The sequence below is a fragment of the Equus caballus genome, chromosome 4 (assembly GCF_041296265.1).
Source record: "Equus caballus isolate H_3958 breed thoroughbred chromosome 4, TB-T2T, whole genome shotgun sequence".
Classification (NCBI taxonomy): domain Eukaryota; kingdom Metazoa; phylum Chordata; class Mammalia; order Perissodactyla; family Equidae; genus Equus; species Equus caballus.
The window spans coordinates 59,575,222-59,596,776 of NC_091687.1; the positions used below are offsets into that span (position 1 = coordinate 59,575,222).

The 21,555-nt window shown below is 36.1% G+C and overlaps 1 protein-coding gene across 22 annotated transcripts in view; it reads left to right on the forward strand.

Moving 5' to 3' along the window:
* STK31 (serine/threonine kinase 31) overlaps positions 1–19,435 on the forward strand; it is a 117,555-nt gene extending 98,120 nt beyond the window's left edge. For 21 of the 22 annotated variants that reach the window (XM_023638716.2, XM_070264130.1, XM_070264133.1 and 18 more), the window contains one exon: positions 19,049–19,435. In XM_023638716.2, coding sequence (XP_023494484.1) covers positions 19,049–19,276 — 228 coding nt within the window. In that variant the 3' untranslated portion in view covers positions 19,277–19,435. The remainder of the gene's footprint in view (positions 1–19,048) is intronic. The other variant, NM_001163875.1, reaches the window with a different exon arrangement.
* Positions 19,436–21,555: the final 2,120 nt, after the last annotated feature.

Below are 21,555 nucleotides of genomic sequence, written 5' to 3' on the forward strand. Positions count from 1 at the left end.
GCTTGATAAATATTTTTTGAATGAATGAATGAATTTTGCTTTATTGTATTTTTTCTGGTAAGTGTTCCTCATCTGCCATTTTTTAGACCTGCCTTTTTCTCCCATTTTCCCCCTATATTTTTAATTCCTCTGGAATCTGTTTTTGTGTATGATATGGAGTAAGGATCTAATTTTATCTTTTTTATTTTTATTTTTTGGTGAGGAAGACTGGCCCTGAGCTAACATCTGTTGCCAGTCTTCCTCTTTTTTGCTTGAGGAAGATTGTTGCTGAGCTAACATCTATGGCGGTCTTCCTCTATTTTTCATATGTGGGATGCTGCCACAGCATGGCTTGATGAGCAGTATGTAGGTCCATTCTCAGGATCAGAACATGCAAACCCTAGGCTGCTAAGACGGAGCGCACAAACTTAACCATTTGGCCATGGGGCTGACCCCTGTTGAGAACTTTGAAGATCTGTTGTCTTAACAGCTCTCAAATATGAAGTAAAGTATTATTATTTTTAACAATGTAATATCTCTGAAATTGGCATGTTTCTCACAATTGAGGTATTTTTATCATTGTTCGTAGTTTTATTGGCAGTATTTCAATTCCTTAGTGTTTTAATGTGTCTTACATTAAAAGAAATATGGCATGTCTTTCATTAAAGTTTTATAATCTTTTTTAAACAGCTTTATTGAGAAATAAGTTAAATATCTTACAATTCACCCAAAGTGTACAACTCAGTGGCTTTCAGTATATTCACAGATATGTGTAACCATCACCACAGTTTTAGAACATTTTTATCACCTCAAAATGAAACTCTGTACTTTTTGGCTATCACCTCTCTATGTCCCTATACCCCCACCTGAGTTGTAAACAACCACTAATCTACTTTCTGTCTCTTGAGATTTCCTTATTCTGGATGTTCAATTTAATGGAATCATATAGTATGTAAACATTTGTGTCTGGCTTTTTCACTTAGCATAATGTTTTCAAGGTTCATCCAAGTTGTAGCGTGTATCAGTACCTCATTCCTTTTTATGGTCAAATAATATTCCATTATGTGGACTTACCGCGTTTTACCTACCCTTTTTGCCTGTTTCTACCTTTTAGCTATTATGAATAATGCTGCTATGAATGTTTGTATATGAGTATTTGTGTGGACTTATATTTCGTTTCTCTTGGGTATGTACCTAGGAGTGGAATTACTGGATGAAATGGTAACTCTGTTGAGCTGAGGAACTGCCAGAATGTTTCCCAACATGACTGCACCATTTTACATTTCTACCAGGGGTGTGTCAGGGTTCCAAGTTCTTTTTATCTTCTCCAACACTGGTTGTTATCTGTCTCTCTGATTCTAGCCATCCTACTGGGTGTGAAGTGGTATCTCATTGTAGTTTTGATTTGCATTTCTTTGATGACTAATGATGTTGAACATCTTTTCATTTGTTACTTGGCCATTTGTGTATTTTCCTTCAAGAAATGTCTATTCATAACTTTTTGCTCATTTTTAAATTGGGTTATTTGTCTTTATATTATTGAGTTGTAAGATTTCCTTATAGTCTAGATACAAGTCCTTTATTAGATATATGATAAATATTTTCTCCCATTCTGTGGGTTGCATTTTCACCTTCTTGATGGTGTCCTTTGAAGCACAAAACTTTTTAATTTTCATGAAGTCCACTTTATCTATTTTTTCATTAGTTCCTTAGTTTCTGTTTTATTTCTAAGAGTTCTTTGCTAAATTCAAGGTCATGAAGATTTACTCCTATATTTTCTTCCAAGAGAAGAAATTTTATAGTTATAGCTCTTACATTTAGTCCTTTGGAGTTAAATTTTGCATATTGTGTGAGGTAAAATTTCAACTTCATTCCTTTGCATGTGCTTATCCAGTTATCCCAGTACCATTTGTTGAAAAGCCTGTTCTTTCTGTTGAGTGGTCTTGGCACCTTTTTGAAATCAGATGGCTAATTCCATGGGTTTATTTCTGGATTCTTAATTCTATTCCATTGATATATATGTCTGTCCTTGTTCTGGTACCACAGTCTTGATTACTGTTGCTTCGTATTAAGGTTTGAAATTGGGAAATGTGAGTTCTCCTAATTTGTTCTTTTTTTTCAGGATTATTTGGCCTATTCTCGGTCCCTTGCAATTCTATATGAATTTTTCCCCTCTTGTCTTATTTTTATTTGTGTATGTATGTGATAAACACACTTAACATAGGGACTAGCAGATATTTGGTTCTGTCCAAAATGTCCATAAGACATTGAGTCCGTGACAAAAGGTCCTTGATACTTGGTCCTGTCTAAAGTGTTTATCAGACGTTGGTCAGTAAGACATTTGGTCTGTGGCAAATAGTCCTTAACATTTGGTCTTATCTAAAATGTCCATGAGCATATTTGGTCCATGCCCAGTGTTTTTGGACAGGAATAAATATCAAGGACCTTTGAGCATGGACCCCGGTGTTTCCATGGACATTTTGGATAGGACCAATATAACCAGATATCACGGATGTTTTGGCATGACCCAAAAGTCTGATGAACGTTTTGGACAGGACCAAATGTCCTACATGGAACATAAGATCTGGCCTCTTAGTAATATTTTAAATATAGTCATGAGCCATGTAGTGATGTTTCAGTCAACAATGGACCGCATATATGACAGTGGTCTCATAAGATTAGTACTATATAGCCTAGGTGTATACTAGGCTGTCAGATCTAGGTTTGTATAAGGACACTCTATGATGTTTTCACAATGAGGAAATCACCTAATGATGCATTCCTCAGAATGTAAACTCGTCGTTAAGTGACATGTGACTGTAAACAATAAAGTATCGTTAACTGTAGGCAGTATGCTGTACAGTAGATCTGTAGGACTTATTCATTTTGCATAACTGAAATTTTGTTCCCTTATACCACTACTTCCTCTTTTCCCTCTACCCCCAGCCCTTGGTAACCAGTATTCTACTCTCTGCTTCTATGAGTTTGATTATTTTAGATTCCTCATAAAGTAGGATCATGCAGTATTTGTTCTTCTGTGTCTGGCTTATTTCGCTTAGCATGGGGTACTACAGGTTCATCCATGTTGTTGCGCATGGCAGAATTTCCTCCTTTTTTAAGACTGAATAATGGTCTACTGTGTGTAAGTATCATATTTTATCAGTTTATGTGTTGATGGAAATTTTGGATGCTTCCATGTCTTGGCTTTTGTAAATAGTGCTGCAGTGAACACAGGAATGCAAATATCTCTTTGGGATCCTGATTTCAGTGCCTTTGGATATATACTCAGAAGTGGAATTGCTGGATCATATGGTAGTTCTATTTTTCGTTTTTTGAGGAATCTGCATACTGTTTTCCATAGTGGCTGCAACAGTTTACATTCCCACCAACAGTGTACAAGGGTTCCCTTTTCTCTACATCCTTTCCAATACATAACCTTTCATTGTTTTTGCTGGTAGCCATCCTAACAGGTGTAGAGTGATAGCTTACTGAAGTTTTGGTTTGCATTTCCCTCATTATTAGTGACTGAGCACCTTTTGGATATACTTCTTGGCCATTTGGCCATTTGTACATCTTCCTCGCAGAAATGTCTTTTCAGGGCCTTAGCTCTTTTTTTAAATTGACTTATTTGGAGATTTTTTGGTATTAGGTTGTGGCAGTTCCTTATATATTTTGGATATTAACCTTTATCAGATATATGGTTCGCAAATATTTTCTCCCATTCTGTAGATTGCCTTTTTACTTTGTTGATTGCTTCCTTTGCTGTGGAGAAGCATTTAGTTTCATGTAATACCGTTTGTGTATTTTTGCTTTTGTTCCCTGTGCATTTGATGTCAGATCCGAAAAATCATTACCAAGACTTACATAAGAAGCTTTTCCCCTGTTGTCTGGTAGGAGTTTTACAGTTTCAGGTCTTACATTTAAGTCTTTAATCCATTTCAGTTTGATTTTTGTGTATGGTGTATGATAATGGTTCAGTTTCATTCTTTTGTGTGTGTATATCCAGTTTTCCTAACACTGTTTTATTGGAGAAACTAGTCTTTGACCATTTTGTATTGTTGACACATTTGTCAAAGATCAGTTGACCATGTATGTTTATTTCTAGGTTCTCTATTTTGTTCCAGTAATCTGTGTGTCTGTTTTTGTGCCAGTACTATACTGTGTTGGTTATGATAGCGTTAATGATACAGTTTGAAATCAGGAAGTGTGATACTTCCAGCTTTGTTCTTCTTTTCAAGATTACTTTGGCTAGTAAGGATCTTTTGTGATTCCATATGAATTTTAGGATTGTTCTTTGTGTTTCTGTGAAAGAATTCCTTTGGAGTTTTGGTAGAGATTGCATTGAACCTTTAGATCACTTTGGGTAATATGGACATTTTAATAATATTAATTCTTCTAATCGGTGAGCATGGAGTAGCTTTCCATTTATTTGTGTGTTCTTCAATTTCTTACAGCTTTCAGTGTGTAGATATTTCACTGCCTTGGCTAAATTTATTATTAGGTATTTTATTGTTTTGATGCTATTGTAAATGGGATTGTTTTATTTCTTTTTCACGTTTTGTTGTTAGTGTATAGAAATGGAACTGAATTTTGTATGTTTTGTAACATGAAGATTTATTGAATTCATTGATTAGTTTTAACAGTTTTTTGGTGGAGTCTTTAGGATTTTCTGTATATACGATTATGTCATCTGCAAACAGAGACAATCCCTTTCTGATTGGGATACTTTTATTTTTTTTCTTGCCTAATTACTCTGGCTAGGAGGTCCATTACTCTGTTCAATAAGAGTGGTGAGAGTGGGCACTCTTATCTTAGATGGAAAGCTTTCAGACTTTCACCATTGAGTATGTGTTAGCGGTGGGCTTTATTATGTTCCTTCTCTACCCAGTTTGTTGAGAGTTTTTATCGCGTGTGGATGTTGAATTTTGTCAGATGATTTTTCTGCATCTATCAAGATCATGTGATTTTTATGTTTCATTCTGTTAATGTGATGTATCACGTTTATTGATTTGTATATGTTGAACCATCTTTGCATACCAGGATGAATCCCACTTTATCATGGTGTGATCTTTTTAATGTGCTATTGAACTTGGTTTGCTAGTATTTTGTTGAAAATTTTTGCATGTATGTTCATCAGGGTTATTGGCCTGTGTTTCTTTTCTTGTAGTGTCCTTATCTGATTTTGCTATCAAGGTAATGTTGGCCTCATAAAATGAGTTTGGGGTTGTTCCCATCTCTTCAGTTGTTTGGAAGAGGTTGCCGAGCATTGACATTCTCTTTTAAATGTTTGGTAGAATTCTTCAGTGAAATAAGCTGGCCCTGGGATTTTCATTATTGGGAGGTTTTTGACTTCTGATTCAATTTCTTTCTTTATTATTGGTATGTTCAAGCTTTCTGTTTCTTTGTGATCAGTGTTGGTAGGTTGTATGTTTCTAGGAATTTATCTATTTTTTCTGAGCTGTCAGTTTTTTGGCTATAATTGTTCATAGTTGTCCCTTATGATCTTTTTTTATTTCTGTGGCATTAGTTGTAATGTCTCCTCTTTTGTTTCTAATTTTATTTATTTTAGTCTTCTTTTTTTCTTAGCCTAGCTAAGAGTTTGTTGATTTTGTTTATGTTTTCAAAAAACCAACTCTTAGTTTCATCAAAATTCTTTTCTATTTTTTGTTTCCTTTATTTCTGCTATAATCTTTATTATTTTCTTCCTTTTACTAACTTTTGGCTTAGTTTGTTCTTCATTTTCTAGTTCCTTGATCTTTAAAGTTAGATTATTTTAGATCTTTCTTTTGTTAAATGTAAGCATTTATTGCTACAAACTTTTCTTTTAGTACTGCTTTTGCTTCATCCTGTGAGTTTTGGTATTTTGTGTTTTCATTTGTCTTGATGTTTTCTGATTTTCCTTTTTATTTCTTCTTTGACCAATGGTTGTTCAAGAGTATGTTAATTTCTACATCTTTGTGAATTTTCCTGATGTTGTTGGTTTCTAGTTTCATTTCATTCTGGTAGGAAAAGATACTTGGGACGATACCAGTCTTATTAAATTTGTTGACTTGTGTTGTGATCTATAATGTGATCTCTCCTACAGAATATTCCATGTATGCTTGAGGAAAATGTGTGTTCTGCTGTTTTTGGGTAGAATGTTCTGTATATGTCTGTTAGATCTGTTTTGTCTGTAGTATTGTCCAAGTCTTACCTTTCTTTATTGATTTCCTGCCTGGATGTTCTATCCATTATTGAAAGTCAGATATTCAAGTCTATTATTGTATTGTTTTTTCTTCCTTCAGATCTGTCCGTATTTGCTTCATATATTTAAGTTGTCTGATTTTGGGGGTGTGTGTATATATATGTGTGTGTGTGTGTGTGTGTGTGTGTGTATATAATTGTTATATCTTTCTGTTGAATTGACTCTTTTATCATTATGTAATGACCTTCTTTATCTCTTGTGAGCGTTTTTGACTTAGAGTCTATTTTGTGTGATGTAAGTAGGGTCACCTCAGCTCTCTTTTGGTTACTTTTTGCATGGAATATCTTTTTCCATCCCTTGTTTTTTCAGCCTGTCTGTGTCCTTAAATGTAAAGTGAGTTTCTTGTAGGCAGCATATAGTTGGGGTTTTTCTGGTCTTGGTGAGTTAGCCACTATATTTATTTTTATTGGGGGGGAGTTTAATCCATTTATATTTAATGTAATTATTGATAGGTAAGGACTTACTATTCCATTTTGTTAATTGGTTTATGTCTGTTTTGTAGGTTTTCTGTTCCTCTCTTCCTGTCTTCCTTTGGGACTTGATGATTTTTAGGTTGATATGCTTTGATTTCTTTCTCTCTTTTGTATGTATATCATCTTTAGGTATCTTATTTTTGGTTAACCTGAGGCTTACATAAAACATCTTAACCAGTCTAGTTTAAGCTGATAACAAGTTAACTTTAATATCATTCAAACATTACACTTTGGTTTTCCTAACACTTTATGATATTGATGTTGTAATTTACATCCTTTATGTTGTGTATCGATTAAGATTTTTGTAGTTATATTTTATTTTATTTTTTGTTGTTTTATTGAGGTCACATTGATTTATAACATTATGTAAATCTCAGGTGCACATGATTATATTTTGGCTTCTGTGTAGACTGCCTTGTGTTCACCACCAAAAGTCTAGTTTCCATCTGTTACTATACATGTGTGCACCTTTACTGCTTTTGCCCTGCCCTGACCTCCTTCCCCTCCGGTAATCATTGATCTGTTCTCCTTGTTTATGTGTTGGTTTGTTGACATTCCACGTATGAGTGAAATCATATGGTATTTGTCTTTCTCTGTCTGACTTAATTCACTTAGCATAATACCCTCAAGGTCCATCCATGTAGTCACAAATGGCAAGATTTCATCTTTTTATGGCTGACTAGTGTTCTGTTGTATATATATAATGCATCTTCTTTATTCATTCATCTGTTGATGGACACTTGGGTTGCTTCCGTGTCTTGGCGATTGTGAATAATGCTGTGATGAACATAGGAGTGTCTAAGTCTCTTTGAATTGTTGATTTCATGTTCTTTGGATAAATACCCATTAGTGGAATAGCTGATCATATGATGTTTCTATTTTTGATTTTTTGAAGAATCTCCTACTGTTTTCTGTAGTGGCTGCACCAGTTTACATTCCCAACAGCAGTGTATGAGGGTTCCCTTTTCTCCATATCCTCTCCAGCACTTGTTATTTCTCATCTTTTTAATAATAGCCATTCTGACAGGTGTGAAGTGATACCGCATTGTAATTTGGATTTGTGTTTCCCTGATAATTAGTGGTGTTGGACATCTTTTCATGTGCCTGTTGGCCATTTATAGACCTTCTTTGCAAAAGTTCCTGTTCATATCCTCTGCCCATTGTTTGATTGAGTTGTTCACTTTTTTATTGTTGAGTTGGATGAGTTCTTTATGTAGTTTGGAAGTTAACCCCTTATTGGATATAGGATTTGCAAATACTTTCTCCCAGTTGATGGACTGTCTTTTTGTCTTGTTGATTGTTTCCTTTGTTGTGCAAAAGCTTTTTTAGTTTTATATAGACCCATTTGTTTGTTTATTCTTTTGTTTCCCTTGCCTGAGGAGTAATAGTTTTCAAAAAGATGCTGCTAGACTTATGTCAAAGAGTGTACTGCCTGTGTTTTCTTCTAGGAATTTTATGGTTTCAGTTCTTATGTTCAAGTCTTTAATCATTTTGAGTTAAGTTTTGTGTATTATGGGGTAAGATAATAGTCTGCTTTCATTGTTTTGCATGTGGCTGTCCAGTTTTCACAACACCATTTATTGAAGAGTCTTTCGTTTCTGCATTGTATGTTCTTGGCTCCTTTGTTGTAAATTAGTCCATAGTGTGGGTTTATTTCTGGGCTCTCAATTCTGTTCCGTTGATCTGTGTGTCTCTTTTTCTGCCAGTACCATGGTGTTTTAATTACTATAGCTTTGTACTATATCTTGAATTCTAGGAGTTTGATACCTCCAGCTTTGTTCTTTTTTCTCAGGATTGCTTTGGCCATTTGGGGTTCTTTTGTTGTTCCATATAAATTTTAGGATTCTTTATTTAATTTCCATGAAAAATGTTGTTGGAACTTTGATAGGTGTTGCATTGAATCTGTAGATTGCTTTAGGAAGTATGGACTTTTAAAAGCAACTGTGTTAATTCTTCTAGTCCATGAGCATGGAATATCTTTCCATTTCTTTGTATCATCTTCGATTTCTTTCAACAATGTTTTATGATTTTCATTGCACAGGTCCTTCATCTCCTTAGTTAAATTTATTCTAGGTATTCTATTCTTTTTGTTATGATTGTAAATGAGGTTGTATTCTTGATTTCTCTTTCTCCTAGTTCATTGCTAGTGTATAGAAACACAACTGATTTTTGTATGTTGACTTTGTATCCTGCAACTTTACTGTGTTTATTATTTCAGATAGTTTTTTGGTGGATTCTATGTTTTTCTGTATTTAAAATCATATCTGTCGGTGTCGCAATCCAATGTACACATCAGGATAGATGCGGAGAGGGCTGATGGCCACTCTGAGTTTATTATAACCAGCGTTTCAATATATACATAGCTTACATCTGTTAAACATACACAGGTGTTCTGGATGAAGTAATTAGCGAATGCCAAGAACTCTTAGTGATTTCTCAAGGAGCCCTCCCTTGGCCTCTGTTTTGATATTATCATGTTATTGCTGTGCTCCTGATATCAATATTGTTTCTCCATCTGTGCCCCCCGGGTGGCCGCCACCTGTCTTAGGTTGCCCCCCCCAGGGGGTCTTACCTGTCATTGGCTAACTGGCCTTCTCACCTCCGGCTCACAGTTTGTTGGCAAGCTTTTTCCAGTGATTATTAACCCTTCCTGTGTCAGGGACGGCTACAATATCATTTGTAAATAGTGACAGTTTTACTTCTTCCTTTCCAATTTGGATCTATTTTATGTTTTTTTCTTGCTCTGGTTAGGACTTCCAATACTATGTCGAATACTGTGAGAGTGGGCATCCGTGTCTTGTTCCTGTTCTCAGAGGGATAGCTTTCAGTTTTTCACTGTTGAGCATGATGTTAGCTGTGGGTTTGTCATATGTTGCCTTTATTATGTCGAGGTACTTTCCTTCTATACCCATTTTATTGAGATTTTTTATCATAAATGGATGTTGAATCTTATTAAATGCTTTCTATACATCTATTGAGATAACCGTGTGATTTTTATTCTTCATTTTGTTAATGTGATGTATCACATTGATTGATTTGTGGATTTGAACTGTCCCTGCTTCCCTGGAATAAATCCCATTTGATTGTGGTGAATGATCCTTTTAGTGTTTGTATTCACTTTGCTAATATGTTGTTGAGGATTTTTGCATCTATGTTCATTGGTAATATTGGCCTTTAATTTTCTTTTTTAGTGTCATCCTTGTCTGGTTTTGGTATCAGGGTGATATTGGCCTTGTAAAATGAGTTAGGAAGCATCCTATCCTCTTCAATTTTTTGGAAGAATTTGAGAAGGACAAGTATTAAATCTTCTTTGAATGTTGGGTAGAATTTACCAGAGAAGTCATCTGTTCCTGGACTTTCATTTTTGGGGAAGTTTTTGGTTACTGTTTCAATCTCTTTACTTGTGATTGGTCTGTTCAGATTCTCTGTTTCTTCTTGATTCAGTTTTGGGAGATTATATGATTCTAAGAATTTATCCATTTCTTCTAGGTTATCCAATTTGTTGGTGTATAGCTTTTCATAGTATTCTCTTACAGTCCTTTCTATTTCTGTGGTATCTGTTGTAACTTCACCTCTTTCATTTCTGATTTATTTGAGTTGTCTCTCTTTGGTTCTTAGTCTGACTAAGAGTTTGTCAGTTTTGTCTTTTCAAAGAAGCAGTTCTTAGTTTCAGTGATCCTTTCTATTTTTTTTTTTTAGTCTCTGTTTCATTTATTTATGCTCAGATTTTTACTGTTTCCTTCCTTCTACTGATTTTGGACTTTGTTCTTTTTCTATAGTATTAGTTTATTTGAGGTTTTTCTTGTTTGTTGCGGTAGGCCTGTATTGCTGTAAACTTCCCTCTTAGTACCGCTTTTGCTGCATCCCGTAAGTTTTGGTATGTTTTCATTTTAATTTGTCTCCAGGTGTTTTTGATTTCTCCATTGATCCAATAGTTGTTCAGTAGCATGTTGTTTAGTCTCTGCTTATTTGTGACTTTTTCCAGCTTTCTTCTTGTAGTTGATTTCTAGTTCCATTGTGGTCAGAAAGGCTGCTTGAATTATTTCAGTCTTCTTAAATTTATTGATGCTTGTTTTGTTTCCAAACATGTGGTCTGTCTTTGAGAATGTTCCATGTGCATGTAAGGAGAATGTGTATTCTCCTTTTGGATGGAACGTTCTATGTATATGTATTAAGTCCATCTGGCCTAGTGTTTCTTTTAATGCCCCTGCTTCCTTGTTGACTCACTGTCTAGGTGATCTATCCGTTGATCTAAGTGGGTTGTTAAAGTTCCCTGTTATTATTGTGTTACTGTCAGTTTTTCTCTTTAGGTCTGTTAATAGCTGCTTTATATACTTTGGGCTCCTCTGTTAGGTACGTATGTATTAATAAATGTTATGTCTTATTGGTGGAATGTTCCTTTTATCATTATATAATATACATCTTTGTTTCTTGTTTGTCGTTTTTGGCTTGCAGTCTGTTTTATGTGATATAAGTATGGCTACACCTGCTTTCTTTTGGTTGCCATTTGGAGTATCATCTTCCATTCCTTCACTCTGAGCCTATGTGTGTCTTTAGAGCTGAGAAGAGTCTCCTGGAGGCAGCATATTGTTGGGTCTTATTTTTTAATCCATCCAGCCACTCTGTGTTTTTTGATTGGAGAATTCAGTCCATTTACATTTAGATGACACTGACGTATGAGGGCTTAATACTGCCATTTTATTTTTTGCTTTCTGGTTGTTCTATGTTTCCATTGTTTCTTTTTCCTTGTATTCCTGTCTGCCATTTCAGTTTGGTGGGTTTCTGTTTTTCTCAGTTTCCTCTTATTTTCATGTTTTTTGGCTCTGTTCTGATTTGTGGTTACCATGAGGTTTGTATAAAAGATCTCATAGATGAGAGAGTCATTTTTCTGCAGATAGCATCTTATCTCCATTAATCTATGCAGGTTCCATCCTTTTCCTCTTCCCCTTCTCTGTTTTTTTTTTTTGTCACAAATTATCCTTTTTTGTATTGTGAGTTTGTTACCAAATTGAAGTGATTATAGTTATTTTTGATGCTTTGTTTTGCTTTAGCCCTATGTTAAATGTTTACTAACCTATTCTGATACAGAGTTTCAATTTTCTGATTCTTTCTGCTAATTTATCACTTGCTTATAGCTTTGTATACCTTTGCCTTTTGTTTCAGGTTGGAGGGCTCCTTTCAACATTTCTTGTAAGGCGGGTCTAGTGGTGGTGAACTCCTTCAGCTTTTGTTTGTGTTTGTGTCTGAGAAAGCCTTTATTTCTCCTTCATATCTGAAGGATAACTTTTCTGGGTAGAATATTCTTGGCTGATAGTTTTTGTCTTTCAATATTTTGAGTATATCATTCCACTCTCTCCTAGCCTGTAGAGTTTCTTCTGAGAAATCCGCTGATAGCTTGATGGTGGTTCCTTTGTAAGTTATTTTCTTCTCTCTGGCTGCCCTTAATATTCTTTCCTTGTCGTCGACTTTTGACAGTTTTAATATACTGCCTTGGAGAAGGTTTTTTGGTGTTGAGGTAATTAGGAGTTTTATTAGCTTCATCCAGTTCTTTCCCCAGGTTTGGGAAGTTCTCAGCTATTATTTCTTTGAATAAGCTCTTTGCTGTGGTCCCTGACACCTCAGGTTGTAGGTGTCTCCTGCTACTGCTTGGTGGGGGGCAGGGGATAAGCCACAAGTGTTGTTGCTGGTTCTGCAGCCTCTGGTTGCTGATGTGTGATGATGTACTTACTGAAATCTCAGGTCAGGGTACCCCCTCCCTGCTGGGGAAATCTGTGTTTTGGATGCTGTCCCCACCGCTGGAAAGAGTGGCACCACTGGCAGGGGAGGAGGAGGGGGCTGAGTCACCAGCTCTGCTCTATGTTCTGAATGCTCAGGATGTGTGTGCCCCCGGCCTCCATGGTGGGGAGCAGGGGCTAAGCCATGAGTGCTGTCTTCCTGTGCAGCCTCTGATTGCTGGCATGTGTGCCAGTGTGAGGATCCATGTTTTGGATTGCTGCTGCTGTGCAATGGTGTGAGGATCTATTTTGGATCGCTGCCACCACGGGAAGAAGAGAACGCTGCTCCCCTAGTTCCACTGTCTCCAGTCCACCCACTTTCACATGTAGATGCATGGATCTCTCACTAGTGTTCTCTTGTGCTTTGTAGGGAGTCCTTTGTTGGTCAATGGATGTCCAATTGGTTGTAACTTACAGGGGTGAGACAAAGGGAACAGCTCACTCTGCCATGATGATGATGTCACTCCTATAGTTGCTTTTAATACTGTTGTCTTTTGACTTTTTTTTTTTTTTTTTTGAGGAAGATTGGCCCTGAGCTAACTGCTGCTGATCCTCCTCTTTTTGCTGAGGAAGACTGGCCCTGAGCTAACATCCATGCCTATCCTCCTCCACTTTATATGTGGACACCTGCCACAGCATGGTGTGCCAAGTGGTGCCATGTCCGCACCCAGGATCCGAACCATCGAACCCTGGGCTACCAAAGGGCAACGTGTGAACTTAACCACTGTGCCACCAGGCTGGCCCCAAAACTTTTCTAGTAAGGTTAAAAGTGATTTATGCAACACCTTTACGTTATTACATTACTCTGTATTTAAGGTCTATATATTTACCTTTTCCAGTGAGGTTTATACTTCATATGCCTTTGTGTTTTTGTTTAGTTTCATTTCAACTTGAAGAAGGCTCATTAGTACTTCTTGTAGGGCAGGTCTAGTGGTAATGAACTCCCTCAGTTTTTATTTGGGTGAATGTTTATCTCTCCTTCATTTTTAACGGGCATTTTGTCAAATATACTATTTTTGGGTGGAAGTTTTTTTCTTTGAGCACTTTGAATGTATTATCCCACTCTCTCATGACCTGCAAAGTTTCTGGTAAGAAATCTCTTGACAGTCTTATGGGGGTTCCCTTGTATTTGATGAGTTGCTTTTCTCTTGGTGCTTTTGAAAGTCTCTGTTTGTCCTTAACTTTTGACAATTTGATTATAATGTATCTTGGTATAGTCCTTTTTCAGTTCAGCTTATTTGGGGTCTTTTGAGCTTTCATGAACCTGGATTTACATTCCTCTCTCCAGATTTGGGAATTTTTAGTCATTATTTCTATAAATAAGCTTTGTGCTTCTTTTCACTTTCTCTGCTCCTTCTGGGATTCCCATAATGTGTATATTGTTTTTTTATGGTGTCCCCTAAGTCCTGTTGACTTTCTTCATTCTTTTTGTTCCTCTGTGTAATTTCAGGTGATCTATCTTGATGTTCACAATTCTTCTGCTAAATTGAGTTTGTTGTTCAAGCTCTGTGTTGAATTTTTTATTTTGGTCATTGTATTCTTCAGTTTCAGAGTTTGTCATTTTGTTTTGTTCTTTTTTATGGTTTCTCTCTGTTGAATTTGTCATTTTGTTGATGCATTGGTTTCCTGATTTATTTATTTGTCTTGTAGCTCACTTAGCTTCTTTAAGATGATTATTTTGATTTGTTGGTCAATTCATATATCTCTGTTTCTTTAGGGCCTGTTACTGGAGCTTTATTTTATTCCTTTGGTGTTTTCTTATTTCTCTGATTCTTCCTGTTTCTTGTAGCTTTTTGTTAGTATCTGTGCATTTAAAGAAGCAGTCATATTTTCCATTGCTCTTGGACTGGCTTTGGTAAGGAAGGATCTTCACCAGGCAGCCTGGCTAGAGATTTGGGGGGGTGGGGGGGGGGTCTCTCAGTTCTTTTCTATGGCGTGCCTGCTCAGTCCTTATACTTGCTCCTGAAATAGAAGTCTTAGCGTTGTGTGCTTTCTCTTGATCCCACAGAGCCGTGTCAGGTGCTGAGATCTGCCTGCTCCTTTTTCCTGGGGCAGTGTCCTGAAATGCCCAGGGTATTGGGTGCAAGCACCATGTCTCTCCCTCCCTCCTGAAGGAGATTTCTGTGTGTGTACCTTCTCCCTACCCAGAAGAGCCATGCCAAATATTGAGAGTTGCCTGCTTCTTTTCCCTAAGCCAGTGTACCAGTGTGTCAGGGTGATAGGTGTAAGCCCCACTACTCTCCCTCCCTCCTGATAGAGTCATCTCAGGGTTGCCTTCTCCCAATTCTGCAGAGTTGAGCTGGCTGCTGCGATCTGTGCTGTCTGTGAGGACATACAGGGTACCATCAGTAGGGACACACATAGGCCAGCTTCCTGGGTTCACAGTTGGGTCAGCTGCCAGGGCTGTGATCAGGCCAACTGGGTGGCTGATAGGGTCCATGAGTGGTCTAGCTGGCTGGCAGGGTTTGTGCATGTGTTGGCCAGCTGGCAGGGTCTGTGTGTGGGCCAGCTTGGCTGGTGGGGTCTGTAGGGTGGGCCAGCTGGCAGGGTCCTTGGGCTGGTTGTTGAGATCCATGCACCATTTGCTTGAGAGGCCCTGCCCCTTTTCTTTGTCCTTAGCTACCCTAGATGATCCAGGCATGCTGATTCCCTCAGCTTTCTGGGTGAGGCAAGACAGAAGAGGGCCTCTTGGGCAGTACCCTGAAAGGCTGGGGAGTCTGGATACTTACTTCACACTCTCGAGAGAAATCATGGACTGAGGAGGACTCTCTTTGCTCTGAGCTGTGCCACCTTGGGGAAGAGATGACCAGTAAAGTAGAACTGTTCTTAGCATTTTCCATGCTGCTGTTCTCAGATTTTTTGCTCTACCAGGTGCTTTAACCTCTGAGCTGAACTTTTGAGCTCTTGTAAAGAAGGTATTTTCATCTGTGAATAGTTGGTTAAATCAATGTTTTTGTGGGTGGATAAGGGCTAGGACCTCCTATTCTGCCATATTACTGATGTCACTTTCCTTCATATGAATTTTAGTATTAGCTAGTGAATTTCTACAAAGAATTCATCTCGGATTCTGATAAGGATTGCATTCAATCTGTAGCTCCATTTGGGGAGTATTTATTGCCATTTTAGCAATGTTAAGTCTTCTGACTTTTTTAGTGGATTCCTTAGTTTTCTATATGTAAGATGGTAGTTCTATTTTTAATTTTTTGCAGAAACTCCATATTGTTTTCCATCGTGCCTGCACCAATTTACATTCCCAAGAATTTTTTTAATGTCATATTTAAGTTTCCTAATCTTCTCAAGTATATTTTTATATATACTTTTTCAAGTCAAGATTTCAAGAGATCTACAAATATTGGAATAATATATCTCCTAAATCTCTTTTGATCTATAAAGTTCTCCCACACCTACCTCCTTTTCTACATGCTGTTTATGTGATGAAGAAACTGTTCCATTTTCCACATTTTGGAGTTGGCTGATTGTATCTTTATGGTATTATTTCATGTTTCTCTTGTCTCTAATTAAAAAAAATCTGGTAGATATGGAGACTTGATTAATTTCAGATTCAGGTTGTACGGCAAGTATATTTTATAGGTGGTGCTTTGCACATCTGGTTGTGTCATGTGAGGAGTGTTATTTGGTATTCACTTATCACAGTAAGATTCATCAGTGGGTTCAGGTGTTGTCAGCCTAATCCATCTGTTATTTAATTTTTCCATTCACTGCCTGACAGTTTTACTATCAGTGAATGTTGATAGTCTAGATACTTTGTTTTATTGAAGATTGTCCAGTTCTGTTATTGCATCTGTGTTTATTAATTGGAATTCTTCTCTAAAGGTAAACTTTGCATCAACAGCTATTGGGTTACCCTTAATTTTAGTCCTTTCAGGGAAAGCAGTTTTAAGAATAATGAGTTGGTGTCTTAGCAACCTCTAGAAGGTAGCAATCAGATTTACAAATTTTTATTTTAAATAGCATCATTATAATCTCATGAATTTAAGCATATGTCAGTGTGTCTCAGTTCATTTAAGTCATTAAAAAAGGTCAATCTTTTTGCTCAGATCGTTCCATCTTTTTGAAAACTCTATTCAAGATGAATCCTGTGACCTTTGTCACAAATCTAGTTATCTCTTCTAACTTGCTTTTTGCATAAGGTGTCCCTGATTATCTTGTACATTCCTTGCCCAATAAATGAAATTTTTCCAAGGAACCCTGGATCCCAATTAGTAGGAAATTTACACTTAAAAATATGGATGCAAAGATTCCTCATTGTTATTGGGTCTTTTCAATGGGAAGTGCATTTTTTAAAGAAATGAATACAGACATTGTATAGGTATTTCCAAATCAAATTCAGAATTATAGGGGCCAGCCCCATGGCCCAGTGGTTAAGTTCATGCACTCTGCTTCAAAAAAAAATTTTTTTTTTTAAATTTTATTTTTCCTTTTTCTCCCCAAAGCCCCCCAGTACATAGTTGTGTATTTTTAGTTGTCAGTCCTTCTGGTTGTGGCAAGTGGGATGCTGCCTCAGCATGGGCTGACAAGCAGTGCCATGTCTACACCTGGGATCCGAACCAGCAAACCCTGGGCTGCTGAAGCAGAATGTGCGCACTTAACCGCTGTGACACTGGGCTGGCCCCTATAGGCTTTTTACTTAATTTTAAATTCAAATCTTCTCTTCCTTTTACTCTAACAGTCTTAGTTTTTATCATATTAACAATTGCACAATTGCTTTAACCTACAATAAATGTAATTTTGAAATAAATGTAAGTTTGAAAGTAACAATGATATTATTAGGTTATCGAATGCAGTTTAACATTTCTTTGACGGTATTTCTTTTTGACGTTGGGATCTCTCTCACTAGATCTTTATCACACTAAGATTGTACAATCAGAAATACTTATTTTAAATCACTTGAAATAATTATATTCTATGTGATTATGTCACCTCATATATGGTTAAGTTCATTAGTTTTGGTTTTGACTTTCAGAGGTTACTTTTTTATTTGTTTCTTGACTGTGTTTTATGATTTTGTAAAATTTTATAATCTACAAGAGGGAAAAGCTTAAGGAAAAATTTTTTTGTCTATAGTTACTTTTGGGAATTGAATAAACTGTTTTTTTCCTAGTACTTAGTTAATTTGTTTTTTACATCTATATTTTTGATGCATTTGAAATTATCCTGGTGTTTGGTGTGAGGAATAGATCTGATCTTATCTTTTTCCACTGGGTATCCATTTGTCCCAATACCTCTTATTAAAAATTTACCCCTCCCTCCATCAGAAATGCCACCAATTCATATACTAAAATTTCATTTGTGCTGGAGTATATTTTTGGTTTTTCTGTTTTGTTCCATTGGTTTATCTATTCATATTCCAGTGCCATATTCTTTTAATTAACAGGCTTTATAGAATCTTCTAATATTTGGAAGGACTCGTTCCTTTCTCATTGCTGTGTTGTTTTGTTTAATCAGCTTTCACGTCTCTTCTTGCTTATTCTTCTAAAAGATCTTTACAATTAACATATCTACTCCAAGGGGGAAAAAAGTGATTGTATTTTATAGGAATATTGAACAATTTTTGTATTAACTTAGGGAAAATTGACACATTTGTTAGGTGAGTTTTTTTGTCCAAGAACATATGATTTTCTATTTGTTCTAAATCCACTTTTGTGGTTTTCAGAAACATGTGCTACTTTTTTCTTATTTAGATTTTGCGTTTTTTAGTTAAGTTTACACCTACTGAAGGTACTGTCTTTAAATGTTTAAAAACATATTCTGTAGAGTGCAGTATGGGCATTGGCATTTATTCACGTAGCAAATATTTACTGAATATCTGCTGTATCCTTCACACTATGCTAGTTTTGGAAGATGAAGTGATAAACTAAAATTTTTGACCTTAAGGATCTTATAGTCTAATGAGGATACTAGTAATAAACAGGTGAAATTTATTAAATGTTAACTGTTTTCTGATTGGAGTCATCATAGGGGGCAAAAAAAAAGGCATACCCAGTTGGTTTGGGAGGTGGAAATAATGGAAGAGCAACATCATAGTGTTGTTTAAACATGATAATACAAATAACATTCGTTGAAATAGTGGCACATAATAAATAGTGGATCCTATAATGATAGTGATAATGGTAGAGGAGATTATTTCAAAACTGAAACCAGAAATGGTTGACCAGGTGCAGGAGGTTACCTTTCCAGACAGGAGGTTCAGTGTAAAATTTTCATAGTGTCACATGCTGACTAGTGCCCTAAAGAAGAGGGAAAAGAAGTCATAAAATGTCCTTTTTTTGAATTTCACTTGTAGTTTTTAAGATAGTTCAGTTGTTATTCTCTTTTGTCCCTTTACATATTTTCCCCATAATTCAGTTCCACTTTTTTTTATTAACTGGAATAATTCCTTTTTAACAAAAACTAGTTGAATTTTGTAAAAATCTTTAAAAATCTAAATATGAAAAATTGATTTAACTCTGTATCGATTAAAAGTGTTTTTGAATTGGGTCCTCCTTGCTTGTTACAGGTTTGTCCTTTGTTTGTTTTGATTTTGTTTTTGTTTTGTAATATCTTTTTTTTCCTTGTAGGATGATAATGTCAAATCCCTCCTCTGTAGCTTGATCTGTTGTAGAAATTCAATGACTGCTGAGCAAGTTTTGAATGCTGAATGTTTCTTGCTACCAAAAGGGAAATCAAATCCAAACCCAGAAAAACATACTGAATATACTCAATATAAAGAGGAAGAAGAATTAAAGATGAAGAACTTGGATAAATATAAGGAAAAGACCATAAATGGTGAAACCAACTTCGATTGACAGATTAATATTATTTTGTTGTTGCAGATTTTGCTTTTCAAAACTTTGTTTTGTTTAGTTAAATAAACAGAAAAAAAATCTGGAAGTTTTCTGGAGCTAGTTGGGTTGTCTTTGGTATTCTAGTTGTGAAAAATAAAAGATGTTTGGCTATGCAAAAAATTGTGTACTTTGACATTTCATTTAACTGGAGTTGTTAAGGAAGAATTTTCTGTCTGTAGTTACTTTTTGAAATTGTATCATTAGGCTATGATATTTGTAATAGAAAAGGTTATTAGATTTTTGGACAGATCCTATACAGATTTTCACTATGTTGGCCAGCTGATGATGAGGGTCATACTTATTGGTGAACAAATGATAGTTGGCATCTGCTTTGTACCCAGTTATGGGGATCTAAAGATAAATAAAACATAGTCCTTAACGTGTACAAAGCGCATAGTCTATTGAGAAAGAGATGTAAACAGGTCTTCATAATGTCATATAGAATACCTATTGATAGCTCTGGACAGAGCTTTATGGGATTACACAGGAGGGATACTCATCCTATAGAAGAAGAGTGTCAGGGAAAGGTTTCTGGAGGAGGTGCTACCTTAATTAAATCTTAAAAGATAAGTGGTAAAGGTGAAGGAGGGGCAGGAGTATCTTAATTAGCAGAGAAAGCATGGTGAAAGTGCCGAAGGGAGAAACTCTTGTGTTTAATATGAGGCAGGGAATAGTCATATAGGTACATGAGGGCTTTGTACGAAATAATAAAATGCTCATACCTAAACGTTTTATAGGAAATGTGGAGTCATTGAAGAATTTTAAAAAGCTTTAGCTCCCTCAAAATGTATCTTCTGCCTACCACGAAGATAGGAGGAAGGGAGACTGGTTAGAAATGATGAAAACAAGATCTAAGGAAGTAGAAATAATGATGAAACATATGGGAAAAATTTATGAACTAATTAGACAAATCAGTTGGACTTCGGTGATTGAAGTATATGTAGACTAAAGTAGTATGGTAGAGTTTCTAGTTGCCTATTCAAAATCCAGTATTCCTTTCTTCCTTAGTAATAGATTCCAGTTCTATTTGAGTGGCAGTGTACTTGGCTAAAAGACTACATTTGCCATTTTCTCCCTTAGTTGAAGCCTTTTGACTAAGCTCTTGCAAGTAAGCTCCTTAGAAGGAGCTGACTTAGCTGGGAGATGGGCCCTTTTGCCTTTATCCCTTTTCTATTGCCTGGAAGCTAACATGATGGTTAGAAATTGAGCAGCCTCCTTGAATCATGAGGTGATTTTGAGGATGAAACCCATGAACTAGGATGATGGAGTAACAAATTAGAAGGAGCTGGTGTCCCTAATCATTCTGGAGCCTCTGTACTAGCCTCAAGATTTCATGTTATTTGAGAGAATAAACCCTCACTTCATAGTGTGGTCTCTGTACCAACACCCTCAGCATCACCTGGGAACTTAGTAGAAATGCAAATTCTTGGCTCCACACCAGACTTACTAAATAGGAATCTCTGAGGATGGAGCCTGGCAATCTGAGTTTTAACAAGTGCTTTAAATCATTCTAATGCATACTAAAGAGAACCATTGCCACACATTCAAACCATTGCTACTTTTTAGGTTTCCTGTTTTATAGTAGAACTTAATTTTAGCTGATTCAGTAATGAAGACACAGCAGTTAGGTTTAAAGAAAATTTGAGTAATTAAAGGGAATAAAGGATAGACCACTTTATTTATATTCACTATTTTAAATAAAGCATTAGACCAGCATTTTACGAATGTGTTCTGCTGAACACTTGTCGCTTGGGATGTTCAGCACAAAAATAATTCTATGATTATTTGTTTGGAAAATAAGGCTAAATTGGAGATTGATCATGCATTTTTAGATGGTGAAGGTTTTAAAAAGTTCTCTAGAAAAGAAGCCTGTTTAGTTTTATTTAGCCTAGTATTTGCCAATATTGGTAATGAGACCCCACTTTTCACATAATACCAGCAACTTCTCTGTTGTGAAACTAGGGTGAGAATCAGATTTTGTAGCATACTAAATTAGATAGTATTTATTTTTATTTATTGTTTTAGAATGGCAAATATTAATGTGTAGTGAAAAGAGACAAATTCCTAAGTACCTTAACGTCATAAATGTTTCTTGAAATATGTGTACATGTAAGGGCAATGCAAAGGCAAACAAATGTGTTCACTGCCCTAGGGACAGTCGGAGAATGATGAAGTATGTAATAAACTATAAGAAAAGCAGTAATGTATGTCACCGCAAAGAAGAGAAAGGGAAGAGAGGA